Consider the following 22,064-nt stretch of genomic DNA (forward strand, 5'->3'; position numbering starts at 1 on the left):
GTGGGGTAAGCAATTTGCAAATAAGATAACTGTGTCTCAAACAGTAAACATGTTTTTGTAGGTTGTTACTATACGGCACTGGTTTTTTTTAACTTATACCAAATGTGTCCACAAATGGGTCCAAAATGAAATTATGTTTACTCACTTCAAACTTGTATTTTTAGGATCAGGACTAATCATATTTTTGAGAAATGCAAATTCTGGACCTTAATCTATCTCCTTATTTATTCACCAGATATGAATACTTTGAGTTTTTACAATTTTATTGTGAACTATAGCATATCTAATAACTGTGATATAAAAGTCATTTGCTATTAATTACACCTTTAAATATGTTGGGTCTTTAAGAATATGTTTCAGAGATTATTCATGCAAATTGTTGAGTTTCTATCTTGAAAAATACAGATTTTGTATCCCTTGAAAGTGAAAAATAGCTCTAAATTAGGGTTTTGACAATAACAAGTTTTTATTTCAATAGGTAAAATGTTTTTTTCTTAGGTCAAACTTATTTTATTATAACAACTGATGATATAAGGTAAATACATGCAAAAAAATGGGAACCAGTGCATTGCCTAATAATTTTCATATGGCACACCACTGATGTATGGGACGTTACACACTGTTAACATTATAACTTTATTCAAGTAAATTGCTTTTCTTTAGGTATTATTGACCTCAGTTACATTAATTGTTTGCAGAAAAATACTTCTGTAACATTTATGGAAAAAAAATTGTGCAGTTTTAATTAGTTTAGCACATACATGTATACCAAGTTTGTCTTCATCGACCACTCAATGTATGTAAGGTATATTATTCATTTCAAGAATGTGTACCGGTAGTTAAAAATGCTTATGTGATCTAACAGAGTGAAATATGAAGCTAATAGCAATTGTAGCTATCAAAACTCCTTAGAAAATTCACTTAGAAACATACTCTTTATTGCATGTTATGAACAACAGTGTGAAATGTATACTATGGTTTGTTTCGGATGTTACACGATGTTAACATTTCAATGAGATCATCAATTTCTACAAACTCTACAAAATAGATGTTTAATCAGCTTGCTAATGTTCTTTGCCTTCAACTATATAGTGTGTCATTCAATAATATCACTAACACATACATGTATGTAAGCACTGAAACATTGACAAATCTTTAAAAAAATAAAACTATAAAAAAAAAGTACCCCCAGTCATGTACGGTATTTTTTACGGTAATACGAAATAAGTGAATCCTAATGTATGTACATCTCGAGAATGAGACATTTTTGATGTATTTTAAAATTGTGTATGTTTTAGGTAATAATACTACTGTAGTAACAATCATCCTTTACCACTATTTGTATTAGGAGGCTGTTTCAAACGACAATATGTTTTAATGCTCTTAAATAAGTATTCATTTATTTATTTAATTGACGACCGATTGATGAATGGATGGATTGATTGGTTGGTCGGTTGGTTGGTTGATAGATCTTAACTCTTGCTGTGCCTATATTACAGGTGACAAACAATATACAGTGTACGTTAAACATGTACCGTATTTGCCGGCGATAAGGCCGCAGCGCCGCACCCCCAACTTTGACATTTCGTAGAGGAAAAAAAAATGGACAGCCCATTTATATTTCACACTAGTGTAGGGTTGCGGTTCTAACAGATAATTACTAGCACTCTTAACAGCTAACTGACCAGGTTTTAATGTGTAAAAGCATTACAGCATTCTATGTAGCATTCCACATACATTCCATGCAAAGTAGAATAAATCAATAAATATTCATATAGTCCCATACAAATATAAATCAACATCACAAAGTATTCCTGAATATTCAAACATAAACAAAGGGTATATATTGAATATTCATAGTATATGTATATTATACTACATAAGCTTGACTGCATCAGGTGAACATTGAAACCAATGAGAGAAAGAGAGATGAAAAGGGTGAATGTGAATGAGGGATGACCTATTAATATGAAAGGGATGAATCATGGATATGAAGGGGAGTTTCAGAAGTTCAAAATAAATCCCTACACTAGCTTATACATTTTGTATGTATGCATACATTTGAGGAAGATACTACATGTATATGTTTAGGATCATTAAATAAGGTATTACTGGTAATGCCCTTTTCTTTTATACATGTATGTACTTGCTACACAGATTAGTTACGTGTACTGAGTGCCCTTTTTAAAAGGTGTTTTTAAATGAAAATCCATATTTCCCATAAATTTTTAGAAAAACATTTTAATTTGCTTGATTTTATCAACTTCATATACCTGTATCATATCCATGTCATGACCATGCACACTGGGTATTGCTTAGCTGGGTGATTTTGATTTTTGTAACCTACCAGATAGTTTAGATTGACCATACAATCTTTGGTTATATGACATAATTTGGAACAACCTCTGTAAAAATGAAAACGTGATGATTTGCAAAGACACAGCAATGTAAATAGCAAAAAAAGAGGTTGAACAAATAAAATTTGCTATTCTCACATCTATCTTTGCCCTCATTTGAACTAGTTAAAGTATGACAATGTCTGTTAACAGTTTAATGTAACATCCGAAACGTGCTACAGCATAACAGAAAGTGCTGTTAAAATGGCTGAATAATTTTTATGAGTCACTTTTATTGAGATTGTTTCTGATAAATTACAATTAAGTATATACTAAAGCGGCCAGGAATGCCTTGCACCACAAAGTGTGGCTTCAATATTTGTGTTTTTTAAGTCAATTTTGCAGAAAATTTTAGATATTTTACGGAAAATTTGATTTTTTGCATCATATTTCTTCATATTTTTATATTTAGATCTAAATGAAATTATCAAAATAGTGTTTTTAACAGGAGTGTGCATTGTGAAATCGTAACTTGCACATATGATAGAAAATTAGTTGAAATTTGCAAACTATGTGTTAACAATCAAATAGTGTAACGTCCGAAACACCCTTCTTGAGTTTACACAAAATTATTGGATTTGAAAGGCCTGATTTGTGTTTTGACTTGTGTTAAGACTTATAATAACTTATTTCATAATGATTTATTCACTCTAGATACCTTAAAATATGGATTATTATCATTTTATTGGTATTTTTTATTTTGGACGTTACATTTGTTTCGGACGTTACAACTGTTAACGGAAAATTGGTTTTAAAGTGGCACGTTCCCGCCAGTGTAGTTATCGCTGCTCTAGTCATCGCCATCTTGGTTCCGAAGATCGACTTCTAATTTGCATACAGCTGTCAATCAAAGTACGCGCGGCTGGGCCTGCCTTCGCCAAGCCAGCTGATCGCTGACGATCGCGACGTCACGAAAGTGGGCGGAAACAGCAGCCGAATCTTAGAGCCGAACTGCGATTGGCATTACTTCGGCACATGTATGCGATAATCGGTATTGTCCGGGCATTCGGAACATGCCATCTGCGTAAGAGCCGTATTATGTTGGTGTCAATAGGCAGCTAGCACCGTCCGCCAGCGGGTACGTATTTTGAACGCCCTCTGGAATACGGGGAACATGCCTCTTTAACTATAAAATAGTATTGTAGTAATGTATTGCAGATTTCTTTGTTTTGGTGGGTAGCTGCCATGAGAAGTTAACAAAATGTTATGATAGATATATCCTGCTGTTCATATATTTTCTGCTACTTCAACTTGAAAATTGTTTCGGACGTTACAAAACTGTTTACGGAAAATGAGACGACTTTTTCAAATTTTAAGTATATTTCTAACATAAGCGCTACTATAATTAAATTATATTTTCTTTTAATATAATCACTTGGAGCAACTAATAAACTTACTCAAACCATATACAATCTCATTAATTTGTTGTTCTAGTGGGTTAAATGAGGGTCTACATTGTTTACGGAAAATGTAACGTCCGAAACGCCATTTTCAATTGCACTTTTCCATTAAAATAGGGGAGTTGATTCAGATTACTGTTAAGTTTCTTTAAGATCCACTCATGCTCATTAATCATCAATAGAAAAAAAAAACATATTGTTTGTGGCTATATATTTTTTTCAGCTCCGACCAAAATGGCATATCAATTTTGTTACAAAATTCCGTAAACAATTTGCTGTTCAGGGATACCTCATGCGCATAAAACAAAGATGAAAATTTTTCGTTAAGATATGGGAGGTTAACCTAGGTCCATGCTACTAGAAAAAGTTGTTACTGATTTCTAGTTCTTTATCTTTGGAAAGTTTCAGGCTCTCAAAGGGCCATTTAGGTATTTGGTCATAGTTAAAAAAAACCAGTGCCATACTTCCTTAATATTTCTACTACCGTCTGCGTTTTTTCGTTTTTTTAATACTCGTTGTGATACACTTTTATCCAACTTACCAAAGATTTTTAGGTGCGCCATTCAATTTTGACAATGTACTTTTGTTCATCTTATTTATACTATTCATAGTGTTGCAATGATGCATACTTTTTTTTATTTTTTTATCGCCAATTCGTTTGTAATATTTAATCGTTGGCAAGATCCCCCTTTCTCCCCCCTCCCCCTTTTTTTTTAACCACTTGTCTCTCACTCTTTCTTTCCTCTCTCTCTTTTTCGCTCTTTCTCATTTTTCTATATCTTTCCTGCTTTTTCTCTTTCTTCACTATATCCCTTGGTCACTTTTCTTCTCTTTCTCTTTTTCTCACTTTCATTCCCTCTATCTCTCTCTTTCTCTCTCTGTCTTTCTGTTTCTCTCTCACTGTCTTTCTTTCTCTTTTTAACCGCTTTCCTGTACACTTTCCCTTCTCTCTTCCTCACTTTCATATTTTGTTCAGGTACATATTCCCCGTTTTCTTCTTGCTCTTTTTTTTTCTTTTCTTTTACATTTTGTACAAAATTAAGGATAAACATATGATATATACTTGTACTTATAATTATGTATATGATACTGTTTCAAAAAGTATATATTTTTTTAATGCAATGAATATCCATGTGCAATTAAATATATGCAACTGCGATGCATTAGCCAATAAATACCATACCACACCATACCATACCATATACAGGTTCTATCTTAACGAAGAATTTTCATCATGATCTACAATATTCGTTCAATAGTGCGAATACTTTCATTCGTTGGAAGATTAACATCCTATTGAACTCATATACATTCATTATTTGTATACTATTCTAAAGCCCCTTTCACACCGGATCTGCGTAGAGTTGCGTAGGGTTGAGTACCGACTACGCCGAAGTTAAGCTGCGTACTAATGAATAAATTGATGCTTCGGCGTAGTCCCTGCGTAGGTTATGCGTAGGCTTGCGTAGGATGGCGTATAGTTACGTATCCTGTGTGTAGGCACCGCGTACTTATAGCGTAGGCAATTACGTACGCTTGCGTAGGCCTGGCGTAGGGTTGCTTACGGTTGCGTACGGTTGCTTACTGTGTGCGAAAGTGCCATGTAAAAATGCAATAGACGCTCGTAGGAGCCGCGAGTGTAGCCATTGGCGCTTTATAAACCTAGTTTTCTGCCCTTAATCCACAGCAGCCTGCTGCCCAGAACACATCACTGCTGGTTGAATTACAGATGACTGATGTAATAACACAGGCAGAAAAAGATCATGAGTTTTTTGGGCCCTCGGCAAAAAGGTACAATACTCCAGCATCTGGATGCCCTGGAAAGACTAATTAGTCATGTGGCAGAACATGAACGCTTGGGAGAAGAACAAGAACAGAGAAGGAAAGAAGCTAGAAGAAGAAGAAGAAGAAGAAGAAGAAGAAGGAGAAGTGTGTGGGTAAATCCTTGGATCCAGCGCAGGACCCTGCAGGGGCAATATGAACAGCTGATGAAAGAACTGCATGCTGAGGATGTGCCGACATTTACACATTTCATGCGGATGGGACCACAGGATTTCCATGAACTTCTGACACAAATTGCACCGAGGATTACCAAACGAGATACTAACTACAGAAAGTCTCTGGAACCTTGTTTAAAGATGGCTGTCACCTTGATGTTTCTGGCCACCGGCAACAGCTACAAGGCACTTCAATATGGATTCCGAGTTGCCCATAACACTATTTCTGTGTTTATCCCACAAGTGTGCCAGGCAATAATCGATGAATTATCTGACGAAGTTCTCATGTGCCCAGATACTCCAGGGGGATGGAAACAAGTGACCTCGATCACAACCCTTGCCCTTCTTTCCTGGCATTGTTGCAGTAATTAAAGCAGAAATAATTAAATCCTGCAGATATAGTTCAGCAGCGACAATAGAGTCCAGCGGGACGAATAAAATGTAGCACTGCAGGAATAGTAATGAAAAGTCCAGCAGGGATTTGATTTGATTTGATTTGATTTATTGGGATCAAGCAGTCATTGTGTCTAGGCTACGCGCAGGTTGGATCTAGGACATCTTTTTACGTTTGTAATGCTTCGTCGGACTGGCGTAGGGTAGCGTATTGGTGCGTAGGCTTGGCGTACAGTTGCGTAGGCTTGGCGTACAGCTGCGTAGGCTTGGCGTACAGTTGCGTAGTGTTGCGTAGACTTGCGTACAAATTGTGTACTTTCTGCGTAAAGTGTCTACGTCGAAAGGGGCTTTCACACCGGGCCTTGCGTAGAGTTGCGTAGAGTTGCGTAGCGACTACGCCGATCGTACGCAACCCTACGCAACTGTACGCGGAGGGACGCGAATGGGTACGCGAGATGAACGCAAAAAATTAAACATGTTTAATTTTTTTCGCGTACCTTCGGCGTAGGCTTTAGTATGCAACTGTACGCCAAGCCTACGCAACTGTACGCCAAGCCTACGCAAATGTACGCCAAGCCTACGCAACAATACGCTACCCTACGCCAGTCCGACGAAGCATTAAAAACGTATGGTATAAAGATTTTTTTTGGTATATACCTGGATGTAAACTTGGCAGGTATTGATCATTGATCATTCTTGCTTGTAATTCTGTTTGTACTACTACAAGGTATTTCAGACTGACATGTTTTGTTTTGTTATGGTTTATTCAATTTGTGATAATTGACATCTCAGGCTGTTGATATAATAAACAGAGATAAGATTCATAAACTGATGCCTCATGCGAAATGTTATTATGTTTTGCGGAAATCTGTATGTATTTGTGTCGGTTTGTTTGCTTGTGTGTACGTTTGTGGTCCTGTTTGTATGTTTGTACTTTATAATTTTGTTTAATTGAAATGAGCAAAGAAATAATTTTGTCTCACTCTGTTAGTGAGACTGAGTGAGTATAGATTAGTAACTCCATGGTGTATGTCAGAAGTATTTCTTTAAATCTAATAAATTACTAACATTTGATATCATTACATTGTCACACACAAATACGCTACGGACCAAGGACAACAGATATCGTCTTCAAACTTTCAGGAAACCGTTATGGAATGATATTTTACAAATGAGTGATAAAAAGGGATATGGTCAACAAATATCAGACTTCTGTCCATATTTATTCACAAATCAAAATAAGCGCTTTCTTTTGTTGGCGTTTTGAGGTATCAAATCACATCACGTGACCTTGCAATGTTCATCAAAAGAAAAATCATGTATTACCCTTTTGAATGATACATAGTACAATAATATAGTACATCAACAATAATGTCTGCATTTTTTGGAAAATAAAATATTGAACAAATTAACATTACTGCAAAATAACCTCAGCAGTTGCTAATACCTACTAAAAAAACTGAAAATTTAACGGTCAAAAACGTGTACCAAATGCCACTTTTTACCATTAAAACTTATGGCAGGTTAATAAATGTTATTTTCTACACTCACTATTTTACGCAAATTGGCGTTTCAGCCCTATTTCACGCATGCAAAAGAGACCCACTGCCCCTTGGATGTCACAGGTTGTCAGAATGTTATTATTATACTAAGATCAAGTTATGTTCACATGTAATAACATGTACAATTCTTTGTACACTGCACAGTTCATTTATACAATAAATTGAACTGTCTTTTTAACATATTTTTTTTTATTATATATGTTTATAAAGCGCCAATGGCTATGCTCGCGGCTCCTACAAAGCGTCTATTGCATTTTTACATGGCATTGTCGCACACAGTAAGCAACAATACGCAACCGTAAGCAACCCTACGCCAGGCCTACGCAAGCGTACGTAACCCTACGCCAGGCCTACGCAAGCGTACGTAACCCTACGCCAATTGCCTACGCACAGGGTACGTAACTATACGCCGATCGTACGCAAGCCTACGCAGGGACTACGCCGAAGCATCAATTTATTCATGAGTACGCAGCTTAACTTCGGCGTAGTCGGTACGCAACACTACGCAACTCTACGCAGATCCGGTGTAAAAGGGGCTGAAGGTACGCGAAAAAAATTAAACATGTTTAATTTTTTGCGTTCATCTCGCGTACCCATTTGCGTCCCTCCGCGTACAGTTGCGTAGGCCGGCGTAGGGTTGCGTAAGATCGGCGTAGTCGGTACGCAACTCTACGCAAGGCCCGGCGTGAAAGGGGCTTTGAGAGTTATGCCATTCTTGATTTGTACACGCATCATCACATTAAAATTGTTATACCTCAGCCACACTGGCATGCACACTGACTTAAACCACTGTTATATTTCAGTCACACTGGCATGCAAACCGACTCCAAACCATTGTTATACCTCAGTCACAATGGCATGCAAACCGACTCCAAACCATTGTTATACCTCAGTCACACTGGCATGCAAACCGACTCCAAACCATTGTTATACCTCAGTCACACTGGCATGCAAACCGACTCCAAACCATTGTTATACCTCAGTCACACTGGCATGCAAACCGACTATAAACCATTGTTATACCTCAGTCACACTGGCATGCAAACCGACTCCAAACAATGTTATACCTCAGTCACACTGGCAAGCAATCCGAATCCAAACCATTGCTATACCTCAGTCACACTGGCATGCAAACCGACTTCAAACCATTGTTATACCTCAGTCACACTGGCATGCAAACCGACTTTAAACCATTGTTATACCACAGTCACACTGGCATGCTGGTATAGCCAATAGAGAAATCGGATAATGTGAAATCACCATGTTCGCACATTTGAAAAATTGACGCACGCTGTCAATGAAAATTATCATGGGCTTATTTTGTGTGTGTGTATGTGTGTGTGTGTGTGTTTGAGATCATGCTTTAACTTATTGGCCCGAATTCACAAAGGAGGTTTAAATTAAACCCATGGTTTAAACCTTTATTTACATAACCCATGGTTTAAACCTTCATTTACATAACCCATGGTTTAAACCTTCATTTACATAACCCATGGTTTAAACCTTCATTTACATAACCCATGGTTTAAACCTTCATTTACATAACCCATGGTTTAAACCTTCATTTACATAACTCATGGTTTGAAACTAGCGCAAAATAAGCGCAACACACATTAGGCGGTGTCACACAGAGGCCAAAAATCCGGATTTTAGTTATCCGGATTTTTTTTTTTTTTTTTTTCTTCTGTTTTTATTGTTTTTTCTGAAAAATTAACAGAGTAAAAGCAGCAATATAAAATATAATATCATCTTAAAACTACAAAACAGGCACGCACTCATGCACCCATAAACACGCACACACACACACACGCGCACACACTCACACTCATATACTTTCCCAGAGGGCAAGTTTACAGTTCAAAAAGCCAATGAAGATGTTAATGACAACAGAGCTTTGCAAGACTACTCCTAAATTTCAGTTAAACTTGATAGACCATTTCTTAAAATGGACTTGTAACTTATTTTTCTTTTGGGCAATTTTATATTCTATTTTTTGTTTGAACTTTACCATTGAAACAAATGCTTCGAAAATAAGTTCTTTTCCCTGAAACCTACATGAGTAAATGTAATATTTTAAACATAAAGAGAGAAAATTTATACAAGAGGCATATTTGTCCCTTGACTGTATCCCAAACAAAAAATTAAATTTTGAAGTTATCCGGATTTTAGTTATCCTCTTAAATTGCTGTCTGTCATCAATTATCCCATTAAAAATCCTTTTAAGGTACTATGTCCCATTTGCAGGCCAAAAAAATGAAAAGGTTAAATTCCAACTGCATTTGAAAGATAATACTAATTTAGAACTTCCCTAAAAAGGTGGGGCTTGTAAATGTCTTCAAGTGGGAAAATAACGACTATTAGTTGTCAAATTGACTTTAGGACTATAGAGCCCAAAAGTAATATTCTTGATTTTCAGACAATTGTACCGAATGGTCATACATTGTATGCTGCGCAAAGATTCAATCAGTTTAATCTTGGCCATCACAAGAAGTGGGTTATTGATGTAGACAAATGCTCATGTACCCTTTACAACTCTTTTCATGTATGTTATTACCAAAGAAGAAGAAAAGCCAGTCAGTCACTCAATAATGTCTGACAGTGAAGTCTAGCAAGTAAACGGGTTTCCTTGCATAATTTGAATATGAGGACACTGCTAAAGTTTAAATTTCACAGATAGGACATACCTGACATATTCATAATTCCTGCAAAGTTCTACAGCATTTGAGGTTGGCTTCAAAAGGGACATAGTACCTAAGCAAAAAAATTCTCCCTTGAAAGGATTTTTCAAGGGATTTTTCTGTGTGACACCGCCTACAGTCAAGAGGTCCAATATTATGCGCATGGGTTATGTAAATGAAGGTTTAAACCATGGGTTATGTAAATGAAGGTTTAAACCATGGATTAAATGTAAACCTCCTTTGTGAATTCGGGCCATTATCCCTGTGGGAAAGGTAATGATGAACTTCTCAAAGTCTCATAGAATAGATAAGTAAAAACAAATGAAGTCAGCTTACCGTCATTGCATTCTGCATCGATAAGTAGAGTCCTTGTTACCAGAAGAAGAAATGCTATTCGGCAAACGCAATGACGAATCTCACGAAGCGAGTTAGGAAAGTGAATACCCATTGCTCTGATATATACGGATACCATAGGCAGAGAAGATAAGAAATTTAATGCAAAACAATAATTCACTGGCAGCACCGATCACGAATAGGATGTAAAGCGATAATGTCAAATGCGAATATTTCAACGTATCACCTTTAAATCACAATGCCCCTTTCTCTGCCTGTTTTCTCTCTCTCAAGTTGGCCTAATGATATGTTGGATCTCACAAAATCAATATTATGCTAGAAGTATGCGCGTTTTGAACAAATAAGAAGAGCATTGCACAAAATCAATATTATGCTAAAAGTATGCGCGCTTTGAACCAATAAGAAGAGCGTTCTGTAAGTGAGTGGAGATATCATGAATCAATTGTTGATTTTGTTAATAAAAAGTACTGACATTCTCATTGCATGACGTCATTTTGTGGCGAGTAAAATGAGGACAAATAATGTAAATAAAAAAAGATTTGTTAAAAATGCGGTTACCCATGATTGTATTTTTTGCTTATAGATGTCTAATCAGGGGCGTACGCAGGGGGGGGGGGGGGGGGGGGTTGGGGGTTCAAACCCCCCCTTTTGTATTTTTATGTGTGAAAACCCCCCTAAAAAAACCTAAACCCCCCCCCCCTTTGGAAAAAAAAAATGCCCACGGCTAACCTAAAACAGGTGACCTTACCCCCCCCCCCCCCCCCAACGAAGAAAAATGTCAAATTTTCAAATTTCGAGACCAAAAAAAAAACAAAAAAAAACGAATAATTACAATTTGATAACATTGTTACATTGTTAGATTATAGGGGATGATTTTCAGAATTTTAACTTGACGTGGTCCAAAATACTGCTTCATCATCATATGTTGTTGTTGTGTATGATGGTCTGATTATTCAATTGCGAGCATGCCAGGGGAGCCAACACAATTGTAAAAGATTTTGTTGAGGTTACATTAAGACCGATTAGTTCTGATTATTAGATGAAATAACCGATCATGATTGGGTTTTAAGCAGAATCTCATTAATGAAAGTTTGAAAAAAATGCTCTCAGCCGCCTTTGGGTAAAGTCTTTGTTAGAAATGTTTGGGGGAGATGAGGGGTGATAACAACATATTGTCATATAGCATGTAGAGTAATGATGTGTCTCAATCTTTTTTAATTGAATGGCATTTTATATAAGTGCAGTTGCTTTAAAGATAAAGTTAAGTTTTGGTATGCGATTGCATTGTGAGAGAAAAGGTGTGGAATGGATCAGAAAAGGTTGATCATGTAGCATGTAAGTATTGGTGAGTACTGCAAGGTTCTGGAGTCATCAAAATCATAATAAATTTGGCCCAGTCTTGGTAAAGTAACAACCACTGTACATAGAAAGATGTATACGAGACTACACAAAACGTGTCGGGGCTACTAACCTTGATTTCCTTATCTGTTTATATGCTCATTACTCAGCCAGCATACATTTTCTACCAAAATTTGGCAGATGACATTTATTTGTAATCTTGAACATTTAGTGTAAGTTTCGTTTGATTCTGTGAGAATTAATTTTCTTTTTTTACCAGAACTCAAGTTTATTTTTAAGTTTGAAAACTCATAAAAAGTCTGTTTTTTTATATTATTTAAAAAAGAGCTATTTATTACCTTGGCCTAAAGAAGGGATGTTGAAACTTATGAAGACAAGTACGATTTCTGAAAGGGGTACAATTCGGTCTTATGGCATTGTTGTCATTGTGCCACCTGCACCCTCCAGGCTGCATTGCCTTTCATTGTGGTGGTACAAAAAGGTTCCTGTTACTACACAAACCTGCTCTGATTTAAAAAAAAAATAGATGTAGCAATTTAGATGACTGCAAAAGGGCACAATTTGTAGGCATCAGTGGGAAATATAAGTAGTAAGAAGACACATACATTGTATCGCGGACTCTTGCTTTATAATTATCTAAACATTTCGGCTCTCTGTTCCTGCACGCATGAAGTTGCAGGTATACCCGTATAATATTGTTGCTGCAGGCCTTTGCGAGGACGTCTATTCTGCTCCTGTCTTCTCTTTACAAGTGCAGGTCACCTGTTTATCAAGCGTTCCTAATGATTTATCAAATAGTTTTTAAAAAATGGACACAAATTTGAATGCAGAAACAAGCTAATCAACGAAAGCCTTCTAGTATTATTGCAATTGCTTCCCGGTTCGTTCTCAAATTTGGTTTTAGTCAATAATTGTCTTCTACCCCCGCCCCCCCCCCCCCCCCCGCCAAAAAAAATAAATAACCGCCCTGATATTGGCACAGGGAATTTTTATAAAATATGCTGGTAGAATCTTTTTGCTACATAGTGAAAGAATGCAGGCAGATAAAATACCGATACATTATTAGCAACTACTGGTATATAGGTCTATACAGGTTTCGACTGCATTATTATGGTAACTCTTTTATTCTGAAGGAACATGGATTTTAAATTGCAAGGGAAAACCGCCGCCATCATAGGTAAGACATTTTGATTCATTAGTTTCAGACTTAGGTATTATTGAACTCTTATGTCATCAGTTTGTGAAATTTATTGTTTCTAGTTTGACATGGCTAGAGCAACACCGAATGAAAATTATTTTCACTTTGTTGTACCTGCTTGGTGACTACTAGTAAGTCTCAAATTCTAAATAATTCGCTTTTCCCGAGCATTCCTGATATTATGCAAATAAATAGAACATGTTACATTGCAAGTCGTTATCATCGACCATTATCATCGACACATTCTTAATAAAAAAGAAATGTAAAATGAAATACATATCCCATTTTGTTTTTCCTTTGAAATATATTTTTGTGTGTTTAGTGGCTGGGGCGTGAAAGCAAAGCCTGTTGTGGATAGGGACTGAGCATGAGGTGATTCTTTTTTCTTCTTTGAAACATTTAAAACATGAATTTACAGGTTAACAAATAAATTAAACAAATACAAAAAAAAAAAAATCATCATCGACACGCTGACGACATGTTTATAAAGAACAATACCAGTGTAGACATACACCTGTACCATTACGGGGAGGAATGGCCCTTATCCCTCTCAAATCAAAAGGAAGAGAGGGAGAGAGGGAGAGAGAGAGAGAGAGAGAGAGAAGGGAAGGGAAGGGAAGGTAAGGAGGCGGATGGGGGAGGGGGAGGGGAGGGGGAGGGGAGGGGAGGGAAGGGAGAACCGAAATACATATATAAGGACAGACAGACAGGCAGACCGAATATGAAAAAAGGGAGATCGTGCATAAAATGCAAAAATTTGGAGACCGATATTTATAACTCTTAATAATACAGTATATAACGACAATAACAATTGTTGTAGTTTTATTTAAAGCAATGTTGCAAAGTTAGTTAGGTGCTTAAGTACCGGGGGAAGGAGAAAACAGGATTAGTTAGGATGCATTTCAATGTTTCTAAAACTGACAACCCATCTTGAAAAGGTTCGGAGATGTGAAAAAGAGGGGTAAATAAAATTGGGGAGTTGCAAAAGTGTTCCCTTTTGTCATGTTTCGTTTTTGAAAATCTTTTCCCTTTCTCTCGTTTCAGGCGTAGAGGGCAGACTAGGTAAAGAGGTGGCCGTTCACTTTGCATCTCTTGGATGTTCCCTTGCTTTAGTAGGAAAGAATCAATCGAAGCTTGATGACATTGCCAGAGACTGTATCAGTAAAGGACTTATTTCAAAACAGGTATGTTATAGAGAATACTACGGGATCTAAAATCAATATTCAGCATGTCGAGAAAAAAAATCATAACAAATGAAGGGGTTCTTTATGGTTTAGTTCTCAGAAATGATCTAACTTGGAAATAATTATATACCCCCAAAATAATATTAAAACAATTAAAATATGGCGAAAGCATACAGGAAAAAAAATGTTTACACCTTATCAAGAGGGGCTATATTTATAGTAAATATTGTGGAACTGTAAACCATTTTCCCGGATGCGCATATTTTTTTACACAACTGTTTAGCCACTTCAGTCAAATATACTGTGCAAACGACTAGAGACAGAGTCTAGCATTACCCTTAGCAGTTTTGTTGGATTGCTGGAGCTGTACATGTACGTATGCACGTACATTCCTCTTCTCTTTCATTATGTATTTCTGTGTTCTCCTTTAATCTATCCTCTTCTCTTTTGTCATATATTTCTTTTTTTCCCTTCAATATATCCCTTTTCTCCTTAGTTATATATTTCTTTGTTTTTCCTTCAATCTATATCCCCCAGTTCTCCTTCATTATGTATTTCTTTTGTTCTACTTTATTCTAACCTCTTCTCTTTTGTTTTATGTATTTCTTTGTTTCTCCTTCAATCTATCCTTTTCTCCTTCGTCATCTATTTCTTTGTTTTAATCTGATAGATTCCCTTTCTCCTTCTTTATATTAATTTCCCTGTTTTTCCTTAGTCTAGATTTATGATCCTCTACAGCTCTTCAATTATGTATTTCTACGTTCTTCCTTTGACTTATCCTCTTCTCTTTCCTTATGTATTTCTCTTGTTTTTCCTTCTCCATATCCTCTCCACTATCCTTGTTTTCCCCTTTCTATCATTTTCCCTTCCCTGAGTGTACGTGCTTGCTGACGACTTAGACTCTTTCACCAGAGCACTTCTTGGAATTTTTTCGCCAAAATTGCTAAACAGTTGTGTAAAAAAAATATGCGCTGCCCCGCTTCCCGGATGCATAAGTCTATATCGCAATCAGTATATACGGCAATGTTGTTTACAACGTATTAAGGCCAATTATATTGATGAACAAATAAAGATTTTCCCCCATTTTGATCCAGGTCTTGGCAGTCCGGTGTGATCTAAATCAAGAATCTGATTTTGAGAATATATTTTCTAGGATTTCTGGCCAGTTAGGACCATTGCACGTATTGGTAAGTTTACATGTTTGGTACTTAGATTTCATCGATAGAGTTAGCCATTTGAACCAATAACATGGGCAATACGAATGAGTCGAGATTATTATGGGATGCGATCGAGACTATAGCGTGAAAGTAACCATTCTGCAAGTAAAGTGGATTGTCATGAAGTGAAGTATAAAATATATACACTTACACCCATAAATATATATAAGTATATTAGTGTATAGTAATGTCAGTCTAAATACTTATATTATGAAAGAAAGATTTTTTTTAAAGAGATAATTTGTGGATATCACTCTCTTGAATCCAAATCTTCCTCTTCCACTTGCCACACATCCTCTCTTCCTACTCTCTCTCTCTCTCTCTCTCTCTCTCTCTCTCTCTCTCTCTCTCTCTCTCTCTCAATTGCACCTACAATATTAATCCTCAATTTCAGGTTAACTGTGAAGGAGCAATATCGTACGGACGATTGTCTGAGCTGACGCCCTCAGCGATCAATGATGCCATGCAAGTCAATACACTTACAACTGCCATGGCAACGAAAGCGGCAACATCGTACTTGGAGAATACTCGCGGTAAACATTGCTTTCTAAATTGAAGTGTGCCAGTGTATAGCCATTGTTGCCTTATTTTTTGTCTCTGGATTATTAACGATTCCGTACCTATCGTCCTTATTATCATGGTCAATATAATATATTCATTGTAGTCGTCATCATCATCATCACGAAATCAATATTATCATTCTCACCACTATCATCCCTCTGTTCGTTCCTCCTCTTCCCCTCCTCTTCCTCCTCCTCCTCCTCTTCCTCCTCCTCCTCCTCTTCCCCTCCTCCTTATCACGCTCTTCCTCGTCATCATCACAATTACTTTCATCGTTATCACTTCTCTTTGTACGATTGTCAGGAAGTAAGACATAAATAAAAGTGTAGCTCGATCGCCGGGTGCACCTCCTCACTTTTATCTAAAACACAACAACCTTGATCTGTTACTGATTCATGGCGTTTCCTGAGGCTTCAAAGTAGGCTACCTGAATCATTCTTTTAATATATTTTTATTTTATTACAGGAGTGGTCATCAATATTTCATGCAGTTGTGCACATCGAACGGTAAGAAAGAAGAATGAAACATGACATACCTAAAAAAAAAGTAGAGAGAAAGAGAGAGAGAGAGAGAGAGAGAGAGAGAGAAGAATACGGAGGGGAAAGGAGAAAGGGAGGAGGGAGAAAAAGAAAGTGATAGGGAAAGAGTGAGTGAGAGAGAGAGAGAGAGGGAGGGGATGTATGGTCGAGGAGGGGGATGGGGAGAAGGTTGGAGAGGGAGGGAGGGAGGGAGTTCTGCATGGGTAATGGATACAACTTGAAATTGATTATATCCTAATTAATAATAGGAATTTCTATAGCGCCGTCTATCTAGAAAATAGTTCTATTCCGAGGCGCACTAATAATTACCCAGGCTATAGCCTAGCTGCATTCCAGCACTCCAGCATTTCAAGGAATAAATTCCTGCCAGGTACCTATTAACCTCACCTGAGTCGAGTGCAATTAACTCCTATCACACAGCTACGACTAATTTTAAGTGCGATTAAATTGAATCAATCGCAACTACATCTCATACAGATGTGACAGCTGGGGATGGATTGCAAAACAAAGTGCATTGCATTTCATGATTTCATCTTTAACTTCCAAATTAATTCATTTCTATCCAACAGTCGCCCAGTCTACTCGCATTCGGTATGGCCATGTCTTCAATTAACTACTTCACGCAGTGTACAGCCATAGGTAAAGAACAAACAAACTATTTAGTAAAATAATGCATTGTGATTAAAAATAGATTTGGATGATAGTTTGCTTTCAACGAAATAAATTTTTTTTTCACTTGTGATTTTTTTAAAAATTAGATTAATGATTTATTCAATATCTTCAAATTTCAAATGACAAACTTTCTTTCATCAACTTTCTTTAATCTATAATATTTATTCAGTACGTTCCGCCAAAGATCGGTTTTCAAACTTGCGTTAAAAACGTGATTCAACATTGTCATATTAATTCATCTATTATTATCACATATTAATATAGAGCTTGCTCCTAAGGGAATACGCGTCAATGCTGTAAGGTAAGTAGTATTGTTATCATTCTGTGCAATATACTTGCTACGATGACCAATCAATTTAGGAGATTGCAATTAATAAAATAATGGATAATAGAGGGAGAAACAAAATGGTAGAGTGAGACTGAGAGAGAGAGAGAGAGAGAGAGAGAGAGAGAGAGAGAAGAGAGCAAGAGAGAGAGAGAGAGAGAGACGAGATTAGGGGGGGGGGCAGTTTTTTTCTCAAGTAATTCCCATTTCTTTCTACCAGTTATAATCCATCTTTCAAAAATGTGCATATGGCAGAGGGAATTATACGAAATCAAAGTCATGAAATAAAAGGTTAGTGTAACTTGAAATTTATTGTTTAATATATTTTGTCGCTAACCTTATATTGTTGTTGTAGATAGCTTGCATGAAGATTTATACATTACTTGGAACTACTAGTAGGAAATTGCATTGTTACCAGCGTTATATTAAATGAATTTAATTAAAAGAACTGTCTACGTGTTAGTTGATTATTGACGGAAAATCTTTTGTACGTTCATTCATTTTCATCCAGTCCGTCAGTGGATGTATTTGAAAGTCTTTTGGACCCTCCTCCTGCTAAGGTAAGAATCGTAATATCTTGATAACTGCTGTGTTAATAGCTTATGGGGTTAACAACTTGTAGGGAATAGAGATATACATTTTATTTATAGAATTTTAGGTTTCACCGTCACACAAGATGACAATAGGTAACTGTTTTATGCACCACCTTGCAGTTCCAATAACTATAGCACCCCGGGGATATTTCATGTATGAATCACATTGTATTTGTGTGTAGTTGCAGAAAAAACACAAACGATAAGTTAGACAACACACACAAAAAAAGAAAAAAAAGAGGACAATGTCATTATATAATTCTTCCCAATTCACATAACTGGGTTTTATTTCAGTAAAACTGACCGATAGTCTCTATATAAATACGAAGAAAAAAAAGAAGCTTCAGAGTACAAACTCGTATATAACTATATCTGTGTAAACTACTAAATAAAGAATGGAAGAGTCAAAACACAATTAAAAAAGTCCAAGGATTGTTGGTATGTTGAAAGCAGTTTAACATACTGAAGACAATCATTGTAGTCTATTCGATCCAGCAGTATAAAGAGTGATATACAATATTTTGAAAACGTTTGTCAGTCCTCTTTTTAATGACGATACACAAACGCATTAATACTGCCCCAGCTAGGATGAGTTAAACTCCTATATGAACCCGCTAAGGCAAACAAATAAATAACCATGGTGACTAATTAGATTTCATTGCCAAATTAGGGATTTTTATTTTCTCGTGCTCTTAGTTATCAGTTACTCTGCTGTATGGGAGCCAGTAAGGCCTCATCCAAACAGTGTTTTTCTGGCTCACTGCAGACGTTGATTAGATCCATTTATGGTTTAATACAAAATCGATTGTTTTTATTTGTTTCGTTTTTAATCTTTTTTTCATCAGCCGTACCAGGAACCTCGTAAAGCCCCACTCAACCAGTCTCCTCCTACCGTCGATGACGTGCTCAAAACCATCACTTTTCTCGCATCAGACGAGAGTAGCTTTATTACAGGCGAGATTATCTGTGTCGATAACGGTCTTCATATCGCTGGGCTGCCCTTCTAGAAATAATGTTCTCAGTCTATTTCAAATTCAAATAATGTACTGAAATAGAGTCATGATATGAATAGGATTATCATTTCAAAAAAAGAAACAAAACAGAGCGAAACAAAATATAAATATGCTAAATAGAAACAACCTCAAAGGCAAAGGCAGATATGGTTATGATTATGATTATTAAAGTGTCTTTGGTTCTATGAAATTGGCTTAATTCCAAGAAATACATTTACGTAGACAAATACAGTGAAACCCGCTGTAATGGCTGACAATTGGAAACATAAAAAATGGCAATTGTACACACGTGGCCTTTCTAGAGAGGATCTCAAATACATTTTAAGGAAGAAAACGATATGACAGAGGTGGCCACTAAACAGGTTAGATCGTATATGAATTGACTGTTGGCATCATTATGGATAACATTTTATTAATAAAAATAGTTGTTATGATAATGATAATGATAATGACTACTATAGCTACTACTACTATAATAATAATGATAGTAACGATAATGTATATAAATAGCGTATTTACCGCCATATAGTCATGTTCAAATGCGCTTTACAATTAAATTGTTAACAAAAGAAGTGAGTTTTGAAATATTTTTGAAAGTATTGAGATATTGCTAGTTCCGAAGAAATATGGGTAGGATATTCCACAGTTTTGGAGCAGCAAGGCTCTATCACCAAGTGTAGGTAGCATCATGGGAGATGGATGGTTCAGAGTGGATGTATTTGAAGTTGAGAGGAAGCATTATCTTGCATGCAATGACGAGTTAATAGGCTTCAACAAAGATGATAACCAGACCTAACACAAAGGAGTCGCTTCACAGATTATTCGAATACACATTACACTGGAAAAGAGAATGCCGCACTTTTGGCGAAACAGATGACCAAAAAATATAGAGCAGATTTTTACTCCGTAAACTTGTTATCGTATAATACAGAATGTGAATACAATGTCGTAAAGTTACTCTATGAATCTATTATGAGAGGGAAGAAATCAGCAGCAAATTCTCCCGGCCAACCCCATCAATACCCACAGCCCACGATGTTACAATACTTCAGTTTCAGTTCAGCTCAGTTTGTTTTTATTATTATCATTTCGCAGTCTCAGCTGAATTACATGACAATTTACAATCAATATAAAAAAAACATCACATTTCATTTCTAAACAATGGAGTTATTCCTCAACAGGAGAACAAAATATATTGCACATAGAATATTGCAAGTTTCTCTATGTTTAAAACTTTCGGACAATGTCAATCGTATTGGATACAATTATAATGTACATTACAATGATATCAAATAATAATAATAGCTCACATTTATAATGCGCATAATACTTTGTTTCTAGGCGCAGCACATAATTAGGTTATCTAGGACTTTCAAATATAAATTTGTTAAAATATATAATAGATTTGAGATATTGTATATTAAAGATCAGAGCACAGAAAATGTATTATACTGTAGCTGCATTTCCGAATTACATTTTCTCTAACATTGTTGGAGTTTTAATTTAAAATGAATAACGTATTTGGCAACCTTTGTGAATATTTCGATTCATAACAGCACATCACGATCTTCATGTTTCATTTGGATGGCCTCCTGTTTAGCCTCTTAACTTTTTCATTTTCTGTATTTTTGTTTTCTTTTTAAGAAATAAAACATGGATCGAAATATTAAGCAAATAAACAAGATGAAATAAATACATTTCTGAAACGCTCTAAGAATCCATCCCAAATAACACAAAAGACTTAGATGTAATTCACCGATTACGTTTTTGAACTTGTCAATATGCACGGCTCGAGTATTTAGTACGCTTTTAACAAGTTAGATCATAGATTAATTTAGGACACATGAGGCAGGTAAATTTCAGCACAGAAGCGGTAGTCTAGAAAAGGAGGTTGGGGTGGGGGTGCCTGGGGTGCTCAATACCCTCCCCAGTTGTCTTGTTTATAATGAATGAAAGCAACGTTCGTATTGAATGGAATCTATTAACCCATAAGACTTAAAACCCCAAAGCGCCCCACCCCCATAACAAAAGAAAAAATCTTCTCGAACCTTGCTTGCATGTTCACCTATTTTGAGTGGTTTACCTCCACGATTCTGGGTCAAATCTAGGAGGCATTTCCCATCGTTGATTAGGATTTGATTCTAAACATGACGTCATCTCTATCCTCGTAGAACCCTTGTCTGTAAACTGTATTCCAAGGCATGCATTATGATAACCGTGACGTATTTGCTTTGTCTGTAAAGTAATAATGATAGAACAACGGTAAAAATCATAACAATATTGATATGTACAAGACTCCGAAGTAATCCTTTAGGCTTTTTGAGATCATTATCGTGAGTGTAGATTGTTTCTGCAAACCATTTTGTATTATTTCCTTGTTTTGTTTAAGATCAATTTGTCTGCCTATGGCCATTGAGTCTGATCAATAATAATAATAATAATAATAGCTAGTTCTTATATAGCGCTTTCCAGGACCGAAGGCCCTCTCAAAGCGCTTTACAGATATATATATATATCAATAAAGTTCTGAGAAGATATTAACTTTATATATCAAGAATAAATCATATCGTCACAATTATTTCTTGAAAAGTGGTAAAGAATAATTCATTTCAACATTGTGGGC

The 22,064-nt window shown here is 36.2% G+C and overlaps 1 protein-coding gene across 1 annotated transcript; it reads left to right on the plus strand.

Moving 5' to 3' along the window:
• Positions 1-13,184: 13,184 nt before the first annotated feature.
• Positions 13,185-20,013, plus strand: LOC115925940 (uncharacterized oxidoreductase MexAM1_META1p0182-like). The gene is made up of 9 exons (XM_030989982.1): positions 13,185-13,316; positions 14,382-14,521; positions 15,616-15,708; positions 16,133-16,271; positions 16,765-16,805; positions 17,408-17,477; positions 17,775-17,811; positions 18,347-18,395; positions 19,274-20,013. Exons 1-9 carry the CDS (start codon positions 13,277-13,279, stop codon positions 19,433-19,435), a joined length of 771 nt encoding a protein of 256 aa, XP_030845842.1. The 5' UTR covers positions 13,185-13,276; the 3' UTR covers positions 19,436-20,013.
• Positions 20,014-22,064: the final 2,051 nt, after the last annotated feature.

Source organism: Strongylocentrotus purpuratus, unplaced genomic scaffold (genome assembly GCF_000002235.5).
Source record: "Strongylocentrotus purpuratus isolate Spur 01 unplaced genomic scaffold, Spur_5.0 spur5_scaffold_19, whole genome shotgun sequence".
Classification (NCBI taxonomy): domain Eukaryota; kingdom Metazoa; phylum Echinodermata; class Echinoidea; order Camarodonta; family Strongylocentrotidae; genus Strongylocentrotus; species Strongylocentrotus purpuratus.